The following is a 24,684-nucleotide window of genomic DNA, read 5'->3' on the forward strand; positions in this document are numbered from 1 at the left end:
TTGCTGGATCATTTCATTGTCAAAACACATCCAATTTAGCATAACACCACATGGGTTATTATCTATGCTCATATGAGACAGGACCACTTCATTTGCATAGAGTTGGTTGATATGACATGCTTTTTATTTCTCCAGAGAATACATAAAAACAAAAGTAGTTAACTATCTAAAAATATTAAATTTATGTTTCATTTCTGTATTGTTGTTAATCTGAGCTTATGCAAACTTTTGAATACTATTTTCATAATAAATTGTCTTATTCTGTTTTCTTAATTATGGTGTGACACATTTATAATTTGATGTAGTATTCAAAATAATGATCAAAAGAAATTAATAAATCTTACTGGGAAAGGCTGGACATAATGTCATCATCAGTCAACAATTATGTTGTTTGTTATAACAAAATTACATATACACAAATGAAAAATCAAAGGCTTGATTACATTTTTTTTAATCAATGTTATATTGATTTTTGTTTTGATAAAACTACAATATTACAAGTTATGTGTGTGTGTGTGTGTGTGTGTGTGTGTATATATACACTCACCTAAAGGATTATTAGGAACACCTGTTCAATTTCTCATTAATGCAATTATCTAATCAACCAATCACATGGCAGTTGCTTCAATGCATTTAGGGGTGTGGTCCTGGTCAAGACAATCTCCTGAACTCCAAACTGAATGTCAGAATGGGAAAGAAAGGTGATTTAAGCAATTTTGAGCGTGGCATGGTTGTTGGTGCCAGACGGGCCGGTCTGACTATTTCACAATCTTCTCAGTTACTGGGATTTTCACGCACAACCATTTCTAGGGTTTACAAAGAATGGTGTGAAAAGGGAAAAACATCCAGTATGCGGCAGTCCTGTGGGCGAAAATGCCTTGTTGATGCTAGAGGTCAGAGGAGAATGGGCCGACTGATTCAAGCTGATAGAAGAGCAACTTTGCCTGAAATAACCACTTGTTACAACCGAGGTATTCAGCAAAGCATTTGTGAAGCCACAACACGCACAACCTTGAGGCGGATGGGCTACAACAGCAGAAGACCCCACCGGGTACCACTCATCTCCACTACAAATAGGAAAAAGAGGCTGCAATTAGCAAGAGCTCACCAAAATTGGACAGTTGAAGACTGGAAAAATGTTGCCTGGTCTGATGAGTCTCGATTTCTGTTGAGACATTCAGATGGTAGAGTCAGAAACTGGCGTAAACAGAATGAGAACATGGATCCATCATGCCTTGTTACCACTGTGCAGGCTGGTGGTGGTGGTGTAATGCTGTGGGGGATGTTTTCTTGGCACACTTTAGGCCCCTTAGTGCCAATTGGGCATCGTTTAAATGCCACGGCCTACCTGAGCATTGTTTCTGACCATGTCCATCCCTTTATGGCCACCATGTACCCATCCTCTGATGGCTACTTCCAGCAGGATAATGCACCATGTCACAAAGCTCGAATCATTTCAAATTGGTTTCTTGAACATGACAATGAGTTCACTGTACTAAAATGGCCCCCACAGTCACCAGATCTCAACCCAATAGAGCATCTTTGGGATGTGGTGGAACGGAGCTTAGTGCCCTGGATGTGCATCCCACAAATCTCCATCAACTGCAAGATGCTATCCTATCAATATGGGCCAACATTTCTAAAGAATGCTTTCAGCACCTTGTTGAATCAATGCCACGTAGAATTAAGGCAGTTCTGAAGGCGAAAGGGGGTCAAACACAGTATTAGAATGGTGTTCCTAATAATCCTTTAGGTGAGTGTATATATATATATATATAAATATATTTATTAATTATTATTTTTATGTGTGTGTGTGTGTGTGTGTGTGTGTGTGTGTGTGTGTGTGTGTGTGTGTGTGTGAAAAAGAATGAATGATTAACAGTATTTACATTTCATATTAAATGTCTGCTAAATTATTACATTTAAATGTCAATAACTCATGAACTGTTTTGAATGTAGTGCGACATAATGAGAAGAACAACAAAAGCAGTGTGATGCAAGAAATCCTGTTCAAATGTGTGCTGACCATCAATGCAAAATTTGAGGTTGTACATCACAATTTTCAGATTCTCTCCTAAGCAACAAATCACGGCATCATCCCATGATTCACACATCCAACACTAGCTATAACCCACTATACAGACACCTGCACTGACACCAGGGAAAGTATCAATAACACCGGGGAAAGAAGAAGGATGTTAGCATGCTACTAGGCATTTGTGACCATTTCTGACCTCCATAAATCAGTTCAGTAATTTAAATAAATTAATAAAAAGTCATTTTAATACATTTGTAAAAACTCCACTTTCAAATACAGGACTGAGGAAAGGTTATTCAGTCGTTTGTATCACAGTTTGTTCAGGTTCCAACAGTGAAATCAAATGAATTTATTTATACATAATCGTTTATTTATACATAATCATTAATCAAAATTAAATAACTCGATCTTCCGGTGAAATGACAGACTTCTCTCTGATGGTATATGCAGGACTTCTCTAATCATTTAGTCCACTTAAACCCTGCCCTTTTCTTATAAATACCACAACCTTGTGTAGAGTTGAACGAAGCGTAAATCACATGTTAGTGAAGATGGCAGAGTGTATTTTTGTCTGTTTTCCTTCAAAATTATCATTCCGTAACCCAAACTTCCTTGGTTACAGGTCAGCTGGATTGAATTTACATTTCGAATGATGAGGAATAATGGTGAATTTGCAGTTGTGTTCGAGACATTTCACACCTGAATTACTGAGATGCTTTCTAATGAATACATTGCTTTGAATGCCTCTGAAGTTTATTTATTTTTTTTTTAATGCAGTTATCTTTGGATACACAGCATGAGTAAGTGTATTTTCCCTTTATATTAAGTGTATTGTGATTGAAAATGTATCTCAATCAAGGAGATTGTTTGTGTGTGTGTGTGTGTGTGTGTGTGTAGGACAGTGTGTATTCCTAGCCATACTAGTGTAATGTCACTCTACGTTTGAGCCACCCAGCATTGAGTCCCCCTCTGGCCTCTTCAAACACACCACCCCAACCATTTGATCCAACCAAAAATATCCTTGTTCAGACAGCATGACGCAACTTCCAAGTCCACAAAAACCAAGCATTTACGTATTCCTTAGAGCAAATTTCACTCACTGGGTGCCAGCACTCACAGGAAGAAGGCATGACACCATCTCACAATAAAAGACAATGTTGAGAATTGTCATGTACCATCTTAGCTGTGGGCCTTGTAGTGTTGAGCTGTGACATTTAATTGATATCTGTGATATCTGTAGGGTTTATTGCCCTACAGTATAGTCATAAGCCAATGTGAAAGAAAGATGAGAATAACTTGACCCTTCCATTCATCAAAATAAAGAGAGAAACCAGCTAAATCAAAGAGAGCACCGTGCTTTATATGGAGCATAAAGCACAAACTGCTGTTCATATTGTTACTAATTTGAATCACTTAATTTGAATCCAAAACAAAGATATGCACAGATGCCACACATACTTTACTATTCCACACAGACACACCATACCTGGAGGGCTGTGCCATATTGGCAATGGCTAACTCTCAGAACATTGACAGTATCCGACAGGCCAGCTTGGAGAGGAAGAGATATCTAAAAACTGTCTCAGCCATTAAACTAATCAGACAGTTATCAGTTTTTAGTTCAAATATACAAAAATATGATTAAGGTAATGCACAACAAATAAATAAAAACAAATAGTTGCTTTTGAAGAAAATGAGGAAGAGGAGTCAAATTGTTGGACAGTCCTATATTCACAGGGATGCTCTACTTTGGCCATATCTCTAGGGCTAGTGGCAATTACCCTTTATTAGTAACCATGTGATGATGAATTGAAGATCGTGTTCAACATGTTTTCTTTTGAACTACATGGCTCATTCTGGCACTCGGGTATACACACATACACACAATGGGCCACATTCATGAAAATTTCCAGCCTGATGTCATGAAATTTACGTAAACATGACAACATTGTTGCAATTAAAAATGTACACTCACCTAAAGGATTATTAGGAACACCTGTTCAATTTCTCATTAATGCAATTATCTAATCAACCAATCACATGGCAGTTGCTTCAATGCATTTAGGGGTGTGGTTCTGGTCAAGACAATCTCCTGAACTCCAAACTGAATGTCAGAATGGGAAAGAAAGGTGATTTAAGCAATTTTGAGCGTGGCATGGTTGTTGGTGCCAGACGGGCCGGTCTGAGTATTTCACAATCTGCTCAGTTACTGGGATTTTCACGCACAACCATTTCTAGGGTTTACAAAGAATGGTGTGAAAAGGAAAAACATCCAGTATCGCGGCAGTCCTGTGGCCGAAAATGCCTTGTTGATGCTAGAGGTCAGAGGAGAATGGGCCGACTGATTCAAGCTGATAGAAGAGCAACTTTGCCTGAAATAACCACTCGTTACAACCGAGGTATGCAGCAAAGCATTTGCGAAGCCACAACACACACAACCTTGAGGCGGATGGGCTACAACAGCAGAAGACCCCACCGGGTACCACTCATCTCCACTACAAATAGGAAAAAGAGGCTACAATTTGCAAGAGCTCACCAAAATTGGACAGTTGAAGACTGGAAAAATGTTGCCTGGTCTGATGAGTCTCGATTTCTGTTGAGACATTCAGATGGTAGAGTCAGAATTTGGCGTAAACAGAATGAGAACATGGATCCATCATGCCTTGTTACCACTGTGCAGGCTGGTGGTGGTGGTGTAATGGTGTGGGGGATGTTTTCTTGGCACACTTTAGGCCCCTTAGTGCCAATTGGGCATCGTTTAAATGCCACGGCCTACCTGAGCATTGTTTCTGACCATGTCCATCCCTTTATGGCCACCATGTACCCATCCTCTGATGGCTACTTCCAGCAGGATATTGCAGCATGTCACAAAGCTCGAATCATTTCAAATTGGTTTCTTGAACATGACAATGAGTTCACTGTACTAAAATGGCCCGCACAGTCACCAGATCTCAACCCAATAGAGCATCTTTGGGATGTGGTGGAACTGGAGCTTCGTGCCCTGGATGTGCATCCCACAAATCTCCATCAACTGCAAGATGCTATCCTATCAATATGGGCCAACATTTCTAAAGAATGCTTTCAGCACCTTGTTGAATCAATGCCACGTAGAATTAAGGCAGTTCTGAAGGCGAAAGGGGGTCAAACACAGTATTAGTATGGTGTTCCTAATAATCCTTTAGGTGAGTGTATGTGCTGTATAACACGTTTGGCTGTTTGGAAATGTCCAGCTGGGGGCACCAAAAGTGAGTATTTAGATGAGGTTTTAAGGTGAATTTTAGATGGATGTTTGTAAATCATAACTCCCTAACGAAAACCTTTTGCCTGAACCTAACAAATAGTGTTTTAAAACATAAATGAGGTGTTTAAAAAAGACATCCATACCAAATCAACACCTAAACCTAACCTTTAGTGTTTTAAAATATAAATGAGATGTTAAAAAATACATACCTTATCATTGCCCAAATCCTAACCATCTGTGTTTTAAAATGCAGAAGCAAAATTAAAAATCACATTTTCTGAACCAACCACATAATTTCGCTTCTATGACTCTGCCCTGTCATGTGTCAACTTGAGTTCATGGGTCGACTTGAACTGCGGTCCTCCAACTCTATGTCCAATGCCCTATAAGGTGAGCAACTGCACAAGCTTATCTTATTGGAATAAGTGTATATATGTAGGTAGGTCTGTAATAAACGCATTAAAATGTATCGTTTTTCAAAAGATGTGTTCGAGTAAAAGTCTGTCGATATCATAAAATAGCAGGAGTAATAGAGAGAAATATAAGTATTTACAAAGTCATAATCAGCCATTAAAGTCATGATTTGAGTCAGTGATTAAAATACACAGTTGTTGTATAGCACCTCTAGGGTTAATTTCACCTGGAAACTGCAGAGAATTGAACATGGAGACACGTATAACAAGTTTTGCAAAAATGTATATAGAGTCACGCACTATTTTTTTATTTGAGGGATCATAAAAATTGCAAAAATGTTATCAAGTACTGCCCCGAAGCTATTTGACACAACACATCCCATATATATTCCACATGACAAAACAGTAACTGAATGTGCACACATGATCCTGTTAAGAAGTTTACATTCCCTTGGTTTGTGTAATAATTGTTATGAATCCCTGCTTTGTCCTGAGCAGTAAAGATTTGCTTAAGAAAAAACCCAACTACAATAAAATTATTTGGTTTCTCAGCATTTTCTGCACATTTGAGTTCTTCCCAACAGTGGCTATAAATGAGGTTCAGATTTTGACAACTGAGGGACTAATACAAAACTATTACAAAAGGTGGCAAACAATTATTGATGCTCAAGAAGGCAACATAAGAAGAACAAAAGGGTCCAAACTTTTGAATAGTATGATTTCTGTAAATAACAGTACATTTTGTGTTATGCAGCTTTTGGACAGTACTACATCAAAAATATAATATCTTATAGGATATTTGTGTACATTCTGAAAGGGGTGTGGAAACTTTTAAAAACAAAAGGCTTCTGCACTTAACTGTTAAGGCTATATAATTTGTGAAAATTTATATTTTATTTTAGATTTCGTTTTTTCACGATTTAACCACATTTTAGCTTTTTTTTTTTTTTTATGTATAAATTCCATGTAGCCTGTCCTATCCATATGATGTCATATTGCATGTGTAATTATGAAATGACTTCACAAAAATTCACAACACTGTATCCAAAAATTAAAAATACAACCCCCACATCTGAACATATAAGTGCTTGTACTACGTAAAAAGTGCAGTGTAGATGTCTAAATACGAAGAAATAGATCGGCTTCTTTCAGCTCGTTGAAAACACATTTTTTATTGGTGCATTTCTACTTGTGCTGAATGTCAGGATGACAAAGAGTGTGTGGCAAGCGTATGACGTCATTGCCATGTTTTCCAGATACATTTCAGCAGATTTGCAGAAAGACTAGCATGAAAGTATCATCAAATCAATGTGCAATGCTTCGAAATTGCTTCTCTTCTCTGCAAACAATACCAAAGACGACAGCGAGAAGGTAAATTAATACATGAAATGTAAGTAGAAAAAAATAAGTGAGCCAACCAGCTGAAACCAGGACATGATTACAATGTTTAGAGAATTGTCAAAACACACCTCTTCAAATGGGACGTCTGGTCACCCAACTTAAACACAATGAGAAAACAATCCCGCAACGAGAAAACAATCCCTCTTACAACATTTAATGCCATGAACTAATGAATTTAAGACTTTTTTGTTGCTTCGATTTAAGACCTTTTTAAGGCCTTATCTCGTGGAAGGGTGAATTAAGACTTTTTAAGACCCACAGAAACCCTGCTGTACGCACCTGCCCGGGATGTGTTTATTTATGGGTTTAACAGCATTAAAATTGACCATACTTTGCAAACTGAATGCAATTTACCGATGTCATTCTAAATTATGAAACTTCAATTATAAATGTATAATTTATAAATTATATGAAAATATAAATTATCAAATAAAAAAAGTCCTACCAGTCACGTTAGAGGGCTTAATGTTTTTTTATTTTGAGAAACTCAAAAGTAAAACTGCATCTTTCCATGAACTTTTCACCCCATGACAAGAACTTCTGCTGGAAAAACGATAAGCAGAGTTTGGATAAATTCAAGCAGCTAAGAAACATTTCTAAATAATTACAGGCTCTGGTTTAAAAAGAAAAATATTTTTTTATTATAATTTTTATTATTAATATGTTATTTTTAAGGTTGATTTCACTCATTTAATTATTAGTTCTTTTTTTAATTACTTATATCAAATATAGTTTGGCTGAAAGAACTCAACACATTCGGATGTCTTATGGATGATTTACATGGTCGGGAACAGGTGTAAATTTTGTTCGTACCAACTAACGTTTTGAAATACGAAAATGTTCATGAATCTGTAAATTTACATCAGACCAGATTTACGAACTATTTACACAAAAATTAGGTCTGCTCGTGTTTCATGAATGCGGCCCAATGAACTGGACAATTGCAATGTGATGTGGAAATGTAGTGTGTAATATAAGGTTGCTAGGGTGGGTAGTCACATATGTTATGTGTGGTAACCTCCTCGCTCTCTGTGGGGCATGTGGTGAGTTGTGTGTGGATGCTGCGGAGAATAGTGCGTAGCCTCAACATGTGCTATGTCTCTGTGGCAATGCGCTCAACAAGCCACGTGATAAGATGCGAAGATTGACGTCTCAGACGCGGAGGCAACTGAGATTCGTCCTCCGCCACCCGGATTAAGGTGAGTCACTATGCCAACAGACTTAGAGTGCATTGGGAATTGGGCATTTCAAATAGGGGGAAAAAGGGGAGGAAAAAGTATGATTGTTGCCCTAATATCAAAGGTCTTACTAGAAAAAATATATTATGATCCAACGTGAATTTTCTTGATAAATAAATATGCTTGTGCCTGGTAACATGCATGTAAAATGGCTAGAAATAGCATGTTAACTAAGCGTAAAGCTGACAATTTACACAATGCGGCACGCTATTTATTTCTGAATAAATATATTCCAAAATTATTCCGAAATAAATGTAGTCTACAATACTAGTTAAACCATAATAATAAAATCATGAAGATACACTAAACCAAATTCTACCACCAAGGTTGATAATTACTGAGTACAGTAAGCTAACCATGCCGAGAATTCCGGGCTGCAAACGGTTTATAATTGTACCGTGCCAAACCGTGCTCAATTGAAAATGCTACTGTAACCGCTCTGTACCATGGTCAGAACCAATCGGCCTGATGGTGAAAAAGCAGCTATTGACTCCTGGCCTTTAATGTGTCTTATTTAAACAACATTAGGGATGTGTACGAGTAATCGATTAATCGAGTACTTGTTCCACATTAAATTTTAGACTACTAAAAACACTATGTTGAATATGGCAATTTGATTTTCCTTTTTGCCTTTGCCTGCTGTGGGCAACAATGAAACTGCTTCTCTCACCTAACTCTTGCTGTTACAACTTATTGCATTGGTTGGTGTTGTGACTGCATGATGTTGTTAACTCTAAAAGAACACTGAAATTGTTTACAGTGATTTTATCACTTTAGAAAACAGGGAATTTATGTTTCTACTTTCGAGTGCAATTTTTTTTTTTTGTGTAATTTTTGTTGTAATTTTTTAATATAGGTGTCATAGTGCTCATTTTTTCATAAAAAAAAAAAAAGGTTTGTGGGCCTGGGTAGCTCTACGAGTATTGACGCTGATTACCACCCCTGGAGTTGTGAGTTCGAATTCAATGTTGAGCTGAGTGACTCCAGCCAGGTCTCATAAGCAACCAAATTGGCATGGTTGCTAGGGAGGTTTGAGTCACATGGGGTAAACTCCTCATGGTCGCTATAATATGGTTCGCTCTCTGTGGGGTGCGTGGTGAGTTGTGTGTGGATGCCGTGGAGAATAGGGTGAAGCCTGCACACGAGCTATGTTTCCATGGTAATGCAATCAACAAGCCACGTGATAAGATGCGTAGATTGATGGTCTCAGACGCAGAGGCAACGGCACTCAGATTGAGGCAAATCAATACGCCACCACGAGTACTTAGAGCGTATTGGGAATTGGGCATAACAAATTGGGGAGATTTGAAATAGTTTTTTATGTATAAGAGTACTTGACTACAAAAATGACTCAAAATGCCTATCCCTACTTGAACTCAAAAACTTGTATAGTTTTGTTAATTTCTTTTTTATTAGTTAAAAAATTGTGTAATACCATTGTGTAAACAAAAAACTGAAATGTTCCATCTGTAAAAGTATTTAGTTCCTGTATTGCAGCAGGTCCAAGTAATTCTGGTCTTGTTATTTGCATATTGAAAATATTTTTTTTTAAACTTTAATTGATTTTAATTAAAATGTCACAGAGAACAAATGATCAAACATATGCAATTTCATAAAAATGAGTGTGTGACTGAAGATACATGACTGAAGAAATGCTCTGAGGTAGCCTATCAGTTAGGTTTGACAGTCAATAGTGACTGCACATTCCCTTAAATAAACAATCTCATGCTGAATATGTCGTTACCTTACTGTGCGCATGAGACTGCGTGTATATCTACAAATTCTGTCAGAGGGATAAACTGATAAGCTTAAGTTATGGTTTATATCAAAGAACTGTGCATTTTTATATTCATTTAAACTGTTTATTAGCAGAGTGATTGTGTTAGCATTCTCAGAGGATGTCCTTCTATTGTCATCATCACATATAGCCAGCTGTGCATATCCCCCCCAGGTCAAATCCCAGGATTACTGGTGTAAGTGTTTCCGAGTATATGTTTGTGTTTAGAGTCCGGGGGGGGGGGGGACATGAAGTCCAATACTAACCCTTTCAAAGCAATTATGAGGACCACAGCTACAGAAAATGGCCCAAAACTATTTATTCCCACTCCAGCTGAGTAAGCAGCATCATAATGATATCCTTGTTTCTCTGAAGGTACAAAAAGAGTAGAATCCATTCATTTGTTTACTTGTTTTTGCACAAACATGTAGCTCGGCCTCCACCTTCTAATTAAGTTTATATAGGAACAGACACCCATTGAGCATGTTCCTTTATACAAGTCCAACATACACTCACCTAAAGGATTATCAGGAACACCATACTAATACTGTGTTTGACCCCCTTTCGCCTTCAGAACTGCCTTAATTCTACGTGGCATTGATTCAACAAGGTGCTGAAAGCATTCTTTAGAAATGTTGGCCCATATTGATAGGATAGCATCTTGCAGTTGATGGAGATTTGTGGGATGCACATCCAGGGCACGAAGCTCCCGTTCCACCACATCCCAAAGATGCTCTATTGGGTTGAGATCTGGTGACTGTGGGGGCCATTTTAGTACAGTGAACTCATTGTCATGTTCAAGAAACCAATTTGAAATGATTCGAGCTTTGTGACATGGTGCATTATCCTGCTGGAAGTAGCCATCAGAGGATGGGTACATGGTGGCCATAAAGGGATGGACATGGTCAGAAACAATGCTCAGGTAGGCCGTGGCATTTAAACGATGCCCAATTGGCACTAAGGGGCCTAAAGTGTGCCAAGAAAACATCCCCCACAGCATTACACCACCACCACCAGCCTGCACTGTGGTAACAAGGCATGATGGATCCATGTTCTCATTCTGTTTACGCCAAATTCTGACTCTACCATCTGAATGTCTCAACAGAAATCGAGACTCATCAGACCAGGCAACATTTTTCCAGTCTTCAACTGTCCAATTTTGGTGAGCTCTTGCAAATTGTAGCCTCTTTTTCCTATTTGTAGTGGAGATGAGTGGTACCCGGTGGGGTCTTCTGCTGTTGTAGCCCATCCGCCTCAAGGTTGTGCATGTTGTGGCTTCACAAATACTTTGCTGCATACCTCGGTTGTAACGAGTGGTTATTCCAGGCAAAGTTGCTCTTCTATCAGCTTGAATCAGTCGGCCCATTCTCCTCTGACCTCTAGCATCAACAAGGCATTTTTGCCCACAGGACTGCCGCATACTGGATGTTTTTCCCTTTTCACACCATTCTTTGTAAACCCTAGAAATGGTTGTGCGTGAAAATCCCAGTAACTGAGCAGATTGTGAAATACTCAGACCGGCCCGTCTGGCACCAACAACCATGCCACACTCAAAATTGCTTAAATCACCTTTCTTTCCCATTCTGACATTCAGTTTGGAGTTCAGGAGATTGTCTTGACCAGGACCACACCCCTAAATGCATTGAAGCAATGCCATGTGATTGGTTGATTAGATAATTGCATTAATGAGAAATTGAACAGGTGTTCCTAATAATCCTTTAGGTGAGTGTAGATTAACAGCAAAGTGTTAAAGATGAACATTGCATTTTTTCATTTCATCATTCATTCAACTTCTCTTCTTTTTATCCCTCCCTCCATCAGTGAACCGGTAATCTTATTATAATCCCACCGTGTATGGAATTGTGCAGAAGATATTAATAAATGGTCAATTGCTAGTTAATCTTAAAGTTATCTGGAGACCTTTTTACTAATTCATTTTTTTTTTTTTTAAGTTGACAAGTTCTATATGGAATGATTAGAGAAACTCTGGGAGTGCTGGTGCAGTGTTATCCATGCATTTCTCTCTCAATGCCCTAGACAACTCGTGAGTCACTGGCTAAATGTACATACATATGAACATCGCCCTTAATCTGACCTCTTCCTTTCATTTCTTACTGTCGCTATATGTGGGTGGACACACAAGACTTGTTTGGCTTCTTCTTGCTCTCTCTCTATCTCTATCTCTGTCTCCTTTGTCTATACACAGAAAACAAGTTTCAAAATTACAGTCAACATGAAATTATTTTCACACCCATTTTCTTCCTGTAATATGATGCATTTTTGAGTGAAACAGGATAATCTCCAAAGAAAATAAAATGTAGGGTGGGACTTTGGATGGTTTTCTCCATTGCAACTTGTAAGTGTTCCACATGAGAATGGAGCCAGGAGGTTGGAGGAAAAGGGCTGAAAAGTAAGAAGGATTAATGGCATCATCCGAAAAAGAAAGTTGTTTTTAGTGTTAGATAGGGATAGTTCACCCAATAATGAAAATTCTTTCATAATTTACTCACCTTCATGCCATCCAAGATGTGTATGACTTTAGTCTTCAGCAGAACACAAATGAAGATTTATGAAGAATATTTCAGCTCTGTAGGTCCATACAATGCAAGTAAATATTGACCATAACTATGAATCTCCAAAAAACATATAAATGCAGCCTAAAAGTAATCCATATTACTCCAGCAGTTTAATCCACTTACTGGTCTGTTGTGCAAATATGATTTATGTTTACTTTTTCCATTGCTTTATTCTTCACTGTGTAGTAGGTGTCGATATGAACAAAGGATGCAAATCGGTAAAAAAACAGATGGAGCTCTGTCCTCTCCATAGAAGGGCTGGTGAAAGTGAAGATAAATATTAAAAATGACTTAAATATTGATCTGTCTCTCTGTGGGTCCATACAATGAAAGTGAATGGTGACTCCAGTGACTAAATTCATGTCTTTAGAAGCAACGATAAGTGTGAGTAAGAAACACATACATTTTGAAGTCCCAGTTTTTACTATAAAACGGCATTTTCACTTTCACATTCTTTTCCTTTGTTTTTGGTGATTCACATTCTTTGTGCAATTTATAGTAAAAGGACTTTAATATTGATTTGTTTCTCACCCACACCTATCATATCATTTCTGAAGACATAGATTAAACCACTGGAGTCTTATGGATTACTTTATTGATGCCTTTATGTGCTTTTTGGAGATTAAAAGTTCTGGTCACCATTCACTTGCATTGTATGGATCTACAGAGCTGAAATATTTTTCAAAAAATATTTGTGTTTTGCAGAAGAAAGAGAGTCATACACATCTGGGATGGCATGAGGGTGAGTAAATTATGAGAAATTATTAAGTTAAAACATTTTGCTAAAAGATTAAAAAGACAAAATTTTTCTTCATACAAATGTGGACTGTTGTATTGTGCACAATACGGACAGGAGCAAACTTTACGCAAGCATGCATGCACAGACGCAAGCGCTTGGCTAATGCATTACTGAGGTGTTAACAACCATCAGTGCTCAAGGGGGCAATAAAGATACCTTCAAATGTCTTTGCTATTCAATTGAATATGATATTATTCGGGTAAGTTGCTATAAATATTTTGACTACATTACTAGCTCATCAATATTCTCTTCAAACTGTTGGCCTTACCATGACAATAATTGACTTGAAAAAGAAAACTCACCATAGGAGAGGACAGTTCACATTAATGTCCAATATAGTGCTCCTTGTGGCAAAGTTGAGAATGCAACACCTACTTGCGTTGTATTATGAATTGTGGTTTGACACATTTTGGAACACAATTACGTATGGAATCAAGCTTGAAGCACCTGTGTTAATGCACTTGTGAGTATATGTTTCTGCCTTACACCAGGAAAATGTATTAAGAAATTAAATAGGGTCAATTTAAACCTCATGTTGGAAATCAAGAAATCATAAATTATTTTTGTTAAAACACCTGGAATAGTACCAATTGTACCTGGAGTGGAACTCTTAGATAAGTAAACAAAAAGGCTGGGAAGGTTCAAGACTCTCTCTCACTGTCTAACCTAAGAGGTGGTCGCCATGGCTTGGGCTGGAACCATGGTGTTTGTTTTCATGTTGTCATGGCAACAGGCAGCTTCTGTGTTTCAGAGGGGCCGAGCAAAAGCTGCTCGATCTCTTTTGCTCTCGATCTGAGCTCACACAAACACAAAACATTCTCACACACTGGAGCAACCCCTCTGGCAGGTTTTTCAGGTAGGAATAACTTGAGATAAACAAGAGTAAAATGATCTATGCTTGAAAAAAAAAGCAAATAACTAGTCTGCTTGGAGACTGATTCTATATCAAAGCTTCCATAATGGGAACTTCTCCCCAAAGCCCAGTCTAACACAGGAATACACAACCAGCACATGGAGGTCACCTCTAAGGAAGAGTCATGTGACCAACATGTCAATGTGATATGAAGGGATTTATAATTCATGCAGGAGTTCCAGTTATTGCACATTGATAAGTCTACTTGAACACTGACATTTAAATCCCTTTTCTCTTAATTCTCAAGGTCTGATCATCCACAGGGTTTCACATTTCTGAGCTTTTCCATTCCCTGGCCACTTTTTATTGGAGCTAGTTAATCGTCTTCTCTCTGCTAGCTCCTAATTCAATATCACTGACTATAAAACTTTATAAATCTTTGAGATTAACAGAAAAAGATGGTTTCTTACATCAAGGTAAAAAACTAAAATGGAGCAGAACAATTAAGCTTAAAGGAGTTTTCTAATACAGTTTAAGCTGAATTGAAAGCATTTGTGGTATGTTGATTACTACAAACATTTATTTCAACTTGTCCCTCTTTTTCCTCCAATAAATCTGGGTAAGGCACTTACAATGGAAGTGAATGGGGCCAATCCACAGATGTTAAAATATTCACTGTTTCAAAAGCAGTGGCATAGACAAGGGTGGGTTAGGGTGAGTCTGTGCCAACCCAAATTAGACCCAGGCCTACACAGAAAAATAGAGATTATTCTTTGGCTTCAAATATGTATTTATAAATTAGTTTAAACATGCATTAATTCTGATTTCTGAAAGTGTGAAAGAACATCTTGAATGTGCCGCTTCATTGTTAAAAAATCTAATAAAACTGGGTGAAAACTTGGCCCACCCATTTTTATTGAGGCCCACCCAAAAGTAACTTCCTGGCTATGCCCTTGTTTAATAGTATAGTAAGAAGATGTATAAAATATGTGTGTTAACATGATTTTACTGTGATAAAATCACTTTTAAACCTTTTAAGTGTAACGTTATAGCCAATTTTACAACTTAAATGACATGATGACTAAAAAGACAGTAAAATAAATTATGATTTAAACAATTGTACAGCTCAAATAACACATAAGTTTTAACAGAAGAATTTATTTCAATGCTTTTATAAAAGTATAAGCTTCCCACCTCAAAAAATGTGTCTCATTCACTTTCATTTTAAGTGTCTCACTGGAACCTCGATTTTCGCTTTTGATTTATTAATTTTTTTTAAGAAAAGGAGGGATGAGTCGAAAGTATTTTTGTGATTATCAAAATTACACCACAAATGCTGTTAATTGAGCTTAACTTGTATTGAACACAAAAAATAGCTTTAAATGAAAAAGTCAAACTAAATTTTGAAACTAAGCCTCCACAGCATTGCATTATTGAAACATAAACTGTGATATGCATTTACATTTACATTTATGCATTTGGCAGACGCTTTTATCCAAAGCGACTTACAGTGCACTTATTACAGGGACAATCCCCCCGGAGCAACCTGGAGTTAAGTGCCTTGCTCAAGGACACAATGATGGTGGCTGTGGGGCTCGAACCAGCATCCTTCTGATTACCAGATTACCAGTTATGTGCTTAGACCACTACGCCACCACCACTCCATGATATGCACTGTGACAAAAACACTGGCAAATCTTTCTGTTCCAATAATGGGGATATGGCTTAGTATCAAGGCTATATGTTGTAGTTGGTTGAACTTTGATTTTGGGGTTTTTAATTAAATTTTTTTTATAAAAAACACTTCAAATTTTAGGGACTTGTCCCTCGTCATTTTGACTGCAATTTGAATCCCTTGAAGTGATTTTCAGATTACGTCAATGCCCACTTAGGGATTTTTAAAGCAATGGACTTTTCATTAGAAATTTTCTGACTTTAGGACTTCCTGATATTCAACATACAGAATCTGCAGACTATTTGCACTATGTTGCTTCACACAAGCTGACAGCATTACAATTGGAGCAGCGGTTTTGGCACTAGGCCAAAAACCAGCACTAACATTAAACATCAAACCAGTCAATGGCTTTTTATTAGCCTCTATATCTTATCCTTTCACAGAAAAACACACAGCCATGAAGACATTTAACCTGAAGGACACTTTTACAAAAAGGACCATTGCATAACTGTGTTCTGGAGCATTCCCCACTTTGACAAACCTAAGAAAATAACTAGGCTGCTGGCACAACTATTGGCTGGAGACCTTGGGAAGGAAATGAGATGGAATGAGATATTTAATAATTTTTTGAATTTATAGCTCAGGTGCTAGAGCAAAGTTTACAATCGCAGTCAAAATCCATTCAGCTATGCATGGAACGGGCTCACATATGCTGTAATACCAGTAGGATATGCCAAATAAAACCATGTCTACATTCTGTTCATCTCATCCATCTAGAAATGCAGATAGCCATCTCCTACAAAGCTGACGGGTCTACTGATGAACTGATCTTCAAAAGGCACCATCATGTGAAGGCTGCTCTGGACATTTTTGCAGAATTTGGCAGCTGTGCTTCAGCCTGACCTCACAGAGGAAGGCGACCGGTAAGGGGACAGGTGCACATTGCTCAATCTTTCAATATGCACCCACAGGGAAGACTATGGCTTTGATATCCACTCAAATAGTTAGAGATAAATATAGGTTGGTGAGCTTTAAACAACACACCAGCTCTCAAACATACTCTTAACATGACAAAGCCTAAAAGAGGAAACTGAATTATTGAAGAGACCTTTAAAAACCAGATGTGCGATTGATTATTGGAGTGGTTCTCAACTGGAGGGTTAAGGTCACAGATCTGTTTTGATAGGGTTGTAGACAGCAGGTAAAAAAAAAAAACAACAACAACAAAAAACAATGCTAATAAATTTAAATTAGCCGTGCATTATTAGCATAGTAAAATATATAGGCTTATCAAATTTTTAAAGGGATGAGAAAATACATCAAAGGCTGTGCTTCAAATCAATTACTTTGATTATTAATCTGTCACTTTAAGTAACCAAATTAAGTAGATGCCAACATTGACAGGTCCTTATCCTCGAAAATCATGAACAAAATGTAAAATAAAATATGACCCAGACTTCATTAAACATGGGTTCACTTGCAACAAGGAGCCAACCAAGTTTTTTTATTTTTCATTATTGCCTACAGAAATTTATACTATTTAAACTTCATAATTCATGTTAATATTAATAAATATATAAAATAATGTACATATAAAAAGGATGTTTTCTCTACTTTTGTACAATAAAGAATTAGTACTGTGTTGGGACACCGGTAAAAAATCTGTGGTCCTGAAGCAAAACCGGTTGAGAATCACTAGTTTAGTGGTTAGGACAGGGAAAAGATAAGTGTTCAGATGCAGAGGAATGGGCAGCAAATATTGAGATATTGAGCACCAATAATAATCAAAAGTCTTAACAGTGTAATAATTATGAGAAATAACTAACAATTACAATTATGAAATGTGTGTCCAGCAGAGCATATGACTCTTAAATATAAAACAACAAAATATTATGAACCTAGGAATATACACATAACATATTCTGCGTGGCTTTTAAAACACTCATTAGCAAATCCTCATTCACAAATGCTCAAATAAACTGATTAGCCAAGAAATTAAAGTGCAAATTTGGCTACATGAAATAATGCCATTCAGGAGAAGGAAGATGGAGGCATGCCATGTGTAACTACAGACCAGAATTGAGGGAGGATGAGATGGAGGAGTGTGTATTTGTGTGTGTGTATTTGTGTGTGAGTGTGTAGGTGGGTGGTTGTTTTACAAGAACCTGTCTCTCACTCCTGCTTCCCCTGACTCTTTCACACACACACACACACACACACACACACACACACACACACACACACACACACACACACACACACACACACACACACACCTTCACTAACAAGTAGCCAGGCCATGACATTATGCCTACACGCACTCACACAGCCTATAAATACACTTACACATGTATAAACCTGCATAGAGCAATGAAAACACATGCCTACAGATATGGAGGACAAAACCTGCAAAAATAATAAATAAATGTAATAATAAGAAAATAAATAAAGTAATAAATGTCTCGATAAAACAAATATATTTTGTTTTTAATGAAAATGAATTTATTTTTGTAGACCTTTTTTCCTTTATTATTTTCTCTTTTTATTTGTATTCTTTAAAACTTTTTTTATTCTTTCATTTTTGTATTATTATTTATTTATGCATTCATTTATTTTTATATTTATTTATTCCCACCTGTATTTATTTCCATATTTAAATATTCCCACATGTATTTATTTTTATATTTATTCTTACATTTCTGTCTCTTGTATGATAATTATGTGGGCTGGTCCTGCTTACCATTGGTTTATTGTACATTGAAGCGTGTGCTCGATTACTCTTGACTTGTTTTGATGTGACGTTAGGTCATAGCCATATTGTGTAAACTATAGCTATTTGTGGGGCTAAAAACGTAAGAGCTTAAGTCAAGCCAAGATTTATTGGTTATACTACAATCACAAAATAAATGGGGAGCTGTTTCTTCAACAAACCACGAAATGAGCAAGTTTCATAAATGATTTAACCTTGTCCTTTTCTTTTTTTTCTGTTTATATAACTTCATATTTTGATGTCCGCAAATCCATAATATTGGTTTCTGTTGTTATGATTGTTCATTGTAAATGATACAACCATACTTCATTTCCCTGATCGTTTATGTATGTATGTATGTATATATAAGTTCTGCAATAAAACAAAATCTATAGCTGACGCTTCACATCTATAGAGTTGCGCAACTTAGCGAATGAAGTCGATAACCACACATCAAATGACTATGTTTCATTTAGAGTAGAGGTGCTTATTGATGGTTTAGGAGAGCTCTATGCTGGTATGAATGTCGAAGCACATCCTAGATTGTTAGACTCTCTGCTAAACGTTTTCCTGCATATTCTAAATCTGTGCGAGTCAGAGCGTGCTAAGGTGGGACGTCCATCTTATTTGCTTCCGATAAGAACTATTGAGCTCTTAACCAATGATGCACTGGAGCTACGCAAGGACCGCCTCCCTCATTTCCATGTTGCACACAGAAAAGTAAAAATAAATAAATGTATAAATAAATAAATATATATGGGAATCTATAAATATGGAAATAAATATATGTGGGAATAAATAGATATAAAAAAAAATAAAAAAAATAAACAATGCAAAATAAATGAATAAATAAACAAAAAAAGTTACAAATAAATATAGAAAATAATAAAGGAATAAAGTCATACAATAATACATTTAGGAATACATTTAATTAAAAACTAATTATATTTGTTTTATCAAGACATTTATTCCTTTATTCATTTTTTATTATTACATTTATTTCTTTATTATTTTTGCAGGTTTGGGCCTCCATATACAGAAGTACTGCTTACACCTTTGGCAAATACAACTCAGTTTTTCACAATTCCTGACATTTTATTGTAGAAAACATTCCTTAAGTAGGATAACTACTTTATTTTAAGAATGTGAAATGTCAGAATAATAGTAGAGAGAATTATTTATTTCTGCTTTTATTTCTTTCATAACATTTCCAGTGGGTCAGAAGTTACATACACTTTGTTAGTATTTGTAATTTGCAATTGCCTTCAAATTGTTTAACTTGGGTCAAACATTTTGGGTAGCATTCCACAAGCTTCTCACAATAAGTTGCTGGAATTTTGGCCTATTCCTCCAGACAGAAATGGTGTAACTGTGTCAGGTTTGTAGGCCTCCTTGCTTGCACACGCTTTTTCAGTTCAGCCCACAAATTTTCTATCAGATTGAGGTCAGGGCCATTCCACTCCAATATCTTAACTTCGTAGTCCTTAAGCAATTTTGCCACAACTTTGGAGGTATGCTTGGGGTCATTGTCCATTTGGAAGACCCATTTGCAAGCAAGCATGGCTGATGTCTTGAGATGTTGCTTCAATAAATCCACATAATTTTCCTTCCTCATGATGTCATCAATTTTGTGAAGTACACCAGTCCCTCCTGCAGCAAAGCACCCCCACAACATTATGCTGCCACCCCCATGCTTCAGGGTTGTGATGGTGTTCTTCGGTTTGCAAGCCTCACCCTTTTTCCTCCAAACATAACAATGGACATTATGGCTAAAAAGTAAAATTTTTGTTTCATCAGACCAGAGGAAATTTCTCCAAAAAGTAAGATCTTTGTCCCCATGTGCACTTGCAAACTGTAGTCTGGCTTTTTATGTTGTTTTGGAGCATTGGCTACTTCCTTGCTGAGCAGCCTTTCAGGTTATCTCAATATAGGACTGGTTTTACTGTGGATATAGATATTTGTCTACCTGTTTCCTCCAGCATCTTCACAAGGTCCTTTGCTGTTGTTCAAGGATTGAGTTGCACTTTTCGAACCAAACTACGTTCATCTCTAGGAGACAGAATGTGTCTCCTTCCTGGGCGGTATGATGGCGTGGTCCCATTGTATTTATTCTTGCATACTATTGTTTGTACAGATGAACGTGGTACCTTAAGGCATTTGGAAATTGCTCCCATGGATGAACCAGACTTGTGGAGGTCCACAAATATTTTTTTTTATTTTTGTTTTTAGGTCTTGGCTGATTTCTTTTGATTTTCTCATGATGTCAAGCAAAGAGGCACTAAGTTTGAAGATAGGCCTTAAAATAATAATATCCACAGGTACACCTCCAATGGACTCCAATTAGCCTTTCAGAAGCTAATTGACTAATTGCCTAAAGGCTTGACATCATTTTCTGGAATTTTCCAAGCTGCTTAAAGGCACAGTTAACTTAGTGCATGTAAACGTGTGACCCACTGGAATCGTGATATAGTCAATTAAAAGTGAAACAATCAGTCTGAAACAATTGTTGGAAAATGTACTTGTGTCATCCACAAAGTAGATGTCCTAAATGACTTGCCAAACTATAGTTTGCTAATATGAAATCTGTGGAGTGGTTAAAAAAATAGTTTTAATGACTTCAACCTAAGTGTATGTAAACTTCTGACTTCAACTTTATGTATACACAAAAACCTCCCACACTGTACATCTCATAATAAAAGTAATTCTGCTACTCAGATCAAACTCACCCCTTGCCTGCAGGCCTGTTCGTTGAGTGCTCGCACCCAGGCTCTCTGCCAGTGCTCCCTGAACGACTTGAACGCAAAGAGTGAAGACAAAAGACCTTTGACACCTGCCTCTGTGTCACTCCCTGCCCCATCTTGCCCCAGCCTCAGCCTCAGGAGGGAACCCCACACGCCGCCTGTAAGGGTCTGGTGAGTGAGACACAGAGGCAGCTGCCAGGGGGCCTCCCTCTTGCCCTGGGCATTGGCGCACCACCTAGGGCACAGCAAGGCCAGAGAGAACTGAATGAGCCATGCTAGTACGACCAGAACAGAGGCGCAGAAGAGTGCCACCTGAACCAGCCAGCTCACGTCCTGGAAAGTCATCATCTTCCTAATCACTGATCACTTTAGTCTCATTTTTAAGAAGGGTTGAAAATCTTGCCTCACGAAGGTTGGAACACTGGGGAAGGTGAGAGAGACACACAGAGTAAGTAGACTGGAAAAAGATTGGATGCAGGAAATTTTGCTTTGCAGCAATGACAAGACATGTTAACAACATCTCATTCGAACATTGACAGAACATACTGTATTACAGAAAAGAACATAGAGGTGAACTTCATGCTTCCTCACAGATTGGGAAAGTAAGGTGTCTTCCTCTATTTACATGTACTGAATATTAAAATAATTGGCTAATGTTTTGTTATCAAAGAAACTTTCCTTTACCATGGTAACCATAGTTCCACCATCACAATACTATAGTACAATTATAACCATTATTGTTACTACTGTAAAACCAGTATGAATTCATATGAAATGTAATTTATTTGATCATATAGTTTATATTTCAAGTTAAGTTTACTGTGGCAACAGAAAATAAGGGTCACATAGTAACTTTTTGTAAGGGTTCCAATAAGTGTTCTTATCTAAGATACTTACAAGTGCATGTGTCGTGTATGTATTACCACGTGTGCTTAAAAGTTTAAGTAGTTAAGCAAACTGACTAGCATTTCGGTGAAAGTGTGACATGCAATGCGTGCCCTGAAACCGGAGAAGTCCTGAACTCCTTCCAGAAAACTCAGATCAGCTTGCTTTAAGGCCATTCACGCCGGACGCGTTTTTGCGTGCGTCCGCCCGTGAATTGCATTTCTATGTAAACTTGCGCAAGCGCGTCCAGCTGTTTTTCAGCGTCTTGGCGCAGGAATATTATCGGCGGTTCTGTTCAATCGCGTTAGATCTAGCTTCTTTTCTTCTTCTCTTTTTTAAGAGCAAGACACGGCCCCTAATACTAGTCCTTTGCGAAATCTGTAAGCTACACCTGGTCCAATTATGTCACAAACTGACAGCACAGCACCGCTGTGTTTTTGGTCAGTGCTGAATTGCAACGTCGAATTTGTTAATGGGTTTATTATGACCCATCTTATGAATTTAAATGTCCTTCATTTTTCACAGAGGCAAATATACTTATTATGGTGTTGCGTATAATAACGTTCTTGCGAAATAATGCATGTTTACGTCGCCCTCACTGATCACCATTTGAGAATAACGGCCTGTGTCTCAAAACACAACGAGTAACCAGACAGCATGTTTGGGCTTCATATGCGAATTACGAGTCAGCTCACACATAACAGTTATTACAGTGATTCAGAAAACACTATAATGTCCAAAATCCTGGGTAGGTAGGCAGCTCCCAAGATGTTGAGTCACCGCATCCGTGTCACAATAACGCCGAGCATATACAGTGTTTGTAAGAAAAAGCCATAGAGGAGAATTATTACCGATAGGATGAGAAGCGCGGTCTTTACGGTGAGCCCTGTTAAAGCTAACTACAAATGCACAGCTCCATGGCTACATCATGTCTTCCTAATCTCAATACCAATCTTCAGATCCAGTCGCTATTCCTAGCATCTTCATCGATCAGACCGGAGTTGACTGGTACATGCCCCCTTTCGTGAACATTTAGCATAGTAAAAATCACACATTTATAATATCCAGTGCTGTCAACGCAAGAGAAAATGCGTCTCCCTCCCTCCGTCGGTGTCAGACAGTCCGTAATGGTAATGCGCAGGAACAGAACAGACGAGCTGTCAAATAGCAACACAACACACACTGCACGAATTTAAAGAGATACACACGCTGTTCTCGGTCTTCCGGAGTGGCGCAATGCCTCTTCCCAGTCTTCTCAAGCGCGCGTCCACGTTATCAGGAACTACTTTATCTAATTTATAAGAATCCTAAAAAACATTTTCTGACTTTTGGCATGCTCTATACTACAAAACTATATATATATATATATATATATATATATATATATATATATATATATATATATATATATATATATATATATATTCAAATGTTTATTTTTGTTATTTCACAAACGTTTCTTCTCAAAATCAATTTATTGTTTGCATACAACATCTACAATCACCCCGATCTCGGGGCTTTGAAAATAAGACTTTTATATAACGTTCAGTGTGTTCAATGAATATTCCGAGTTCAAAACTGTAATGATAGTGGCTGGTTTTATGGGGTAGTGGCAACCCTGTCTAGTATATGTTTGCGCATGTGCATGTAGAGGGGACTGATTGGCATAGGGTGCGTGGCGGCAGCACGCCACTATGAAAGATATTAAATAAATCTAAACGTTACATATCGATGGACTAGAAGTCTGGTAAATTTGCTCGGCTGGTTATATAATTGTCTGAGGAGCTTCGAAAGAAGAACATGATGTGAGGTTAAGAAGGGTTTTTGAAGCAACCATGCGAGCAAATTTGAAGTTGAACAGGGGGTGACTGAGTTAATCTTCTTGGGTGACCAGATCCCCTGAAGATCTCTGCTATCGAACATTATGCAAAGACCGCAATGTGTAAAAGATGTCCAGAGATTCATGGGTATGTTGAATTATATGAGTAGATTCATACCTAATCTGTCTGAGAAAATAGGTCCATTAAGATGGCTAACTGAGAAAAGGAATGAATGGAGTTGGAACCATGAACAGGAGTCTGCATGGCAACATTTGAAAGCAATTTTAACTAAAGAGCCAATCTTGAAATTCTATGACCCCAATTGTTCTATTAAAATTTCAGCTGATGCTTCACAGGCAGGATTGGGAGCAGTACTTCTCCAGGATTATGATGGAACGTGGCAACCAGTTGCATATGCCTCACGTTCGATGACTGATGCGGAGTGTAGGTATGATCAAATTGAAAAATAGTTGCTTAG

The 24,684-nt window shown here is 37.6% G+C and overlaps 1 protein-coding gene across 2 annotated transcripts in view; it reads right to left on the reverse strand.

Annotated features, from left to right (window-relative positions):
• The window catches only part of c2cd2l (c2cd2 like), a 43,078-nt gene extending 19,521 nt beyond the window's left edge, over positions 1–23,557 (reverse strand). For both annotated transcript variants that reach the window (XM_052114306.1, XM_052114296.1), the window contains exons 1-2: positions 23,238–23,557; positions 21,487–21,922 (exon numbers count right to left, since the gene is read on the reverse strand). In XM_052114306.1, coding sequence (XP_051970266.1) covers positions 21,487–21,849 — 363 coding nt within the window. In that variant the 5' untranslated portion in view covers positions 21,850–21,922; positions 23,238–23,557. The remainder of the gene's footprint in view (positions 1–21,486; positions 21,923–23,237) is intronic.
• Between the last annotated feature and the right edge of the window lie 1,127 nt (positions 23,558–24,684).

Source organism: Xyrauchen texanus, chromosome 4 (genome assembly GCF_025860055.1).
Source record: "Xyrauchen texanus isolate HMW12.3.18 chromosome 4, RBS_HiC_50CHRs, whole genome shotgun sequence".
NCBI classification, from domain to species: domain Eukaryota; kingdom Metazoa; phylum Chordata; class Actinopteri; order Cypriniformes; family Catostomidae; genus Xyrauchen; species Xyrauchen texanus.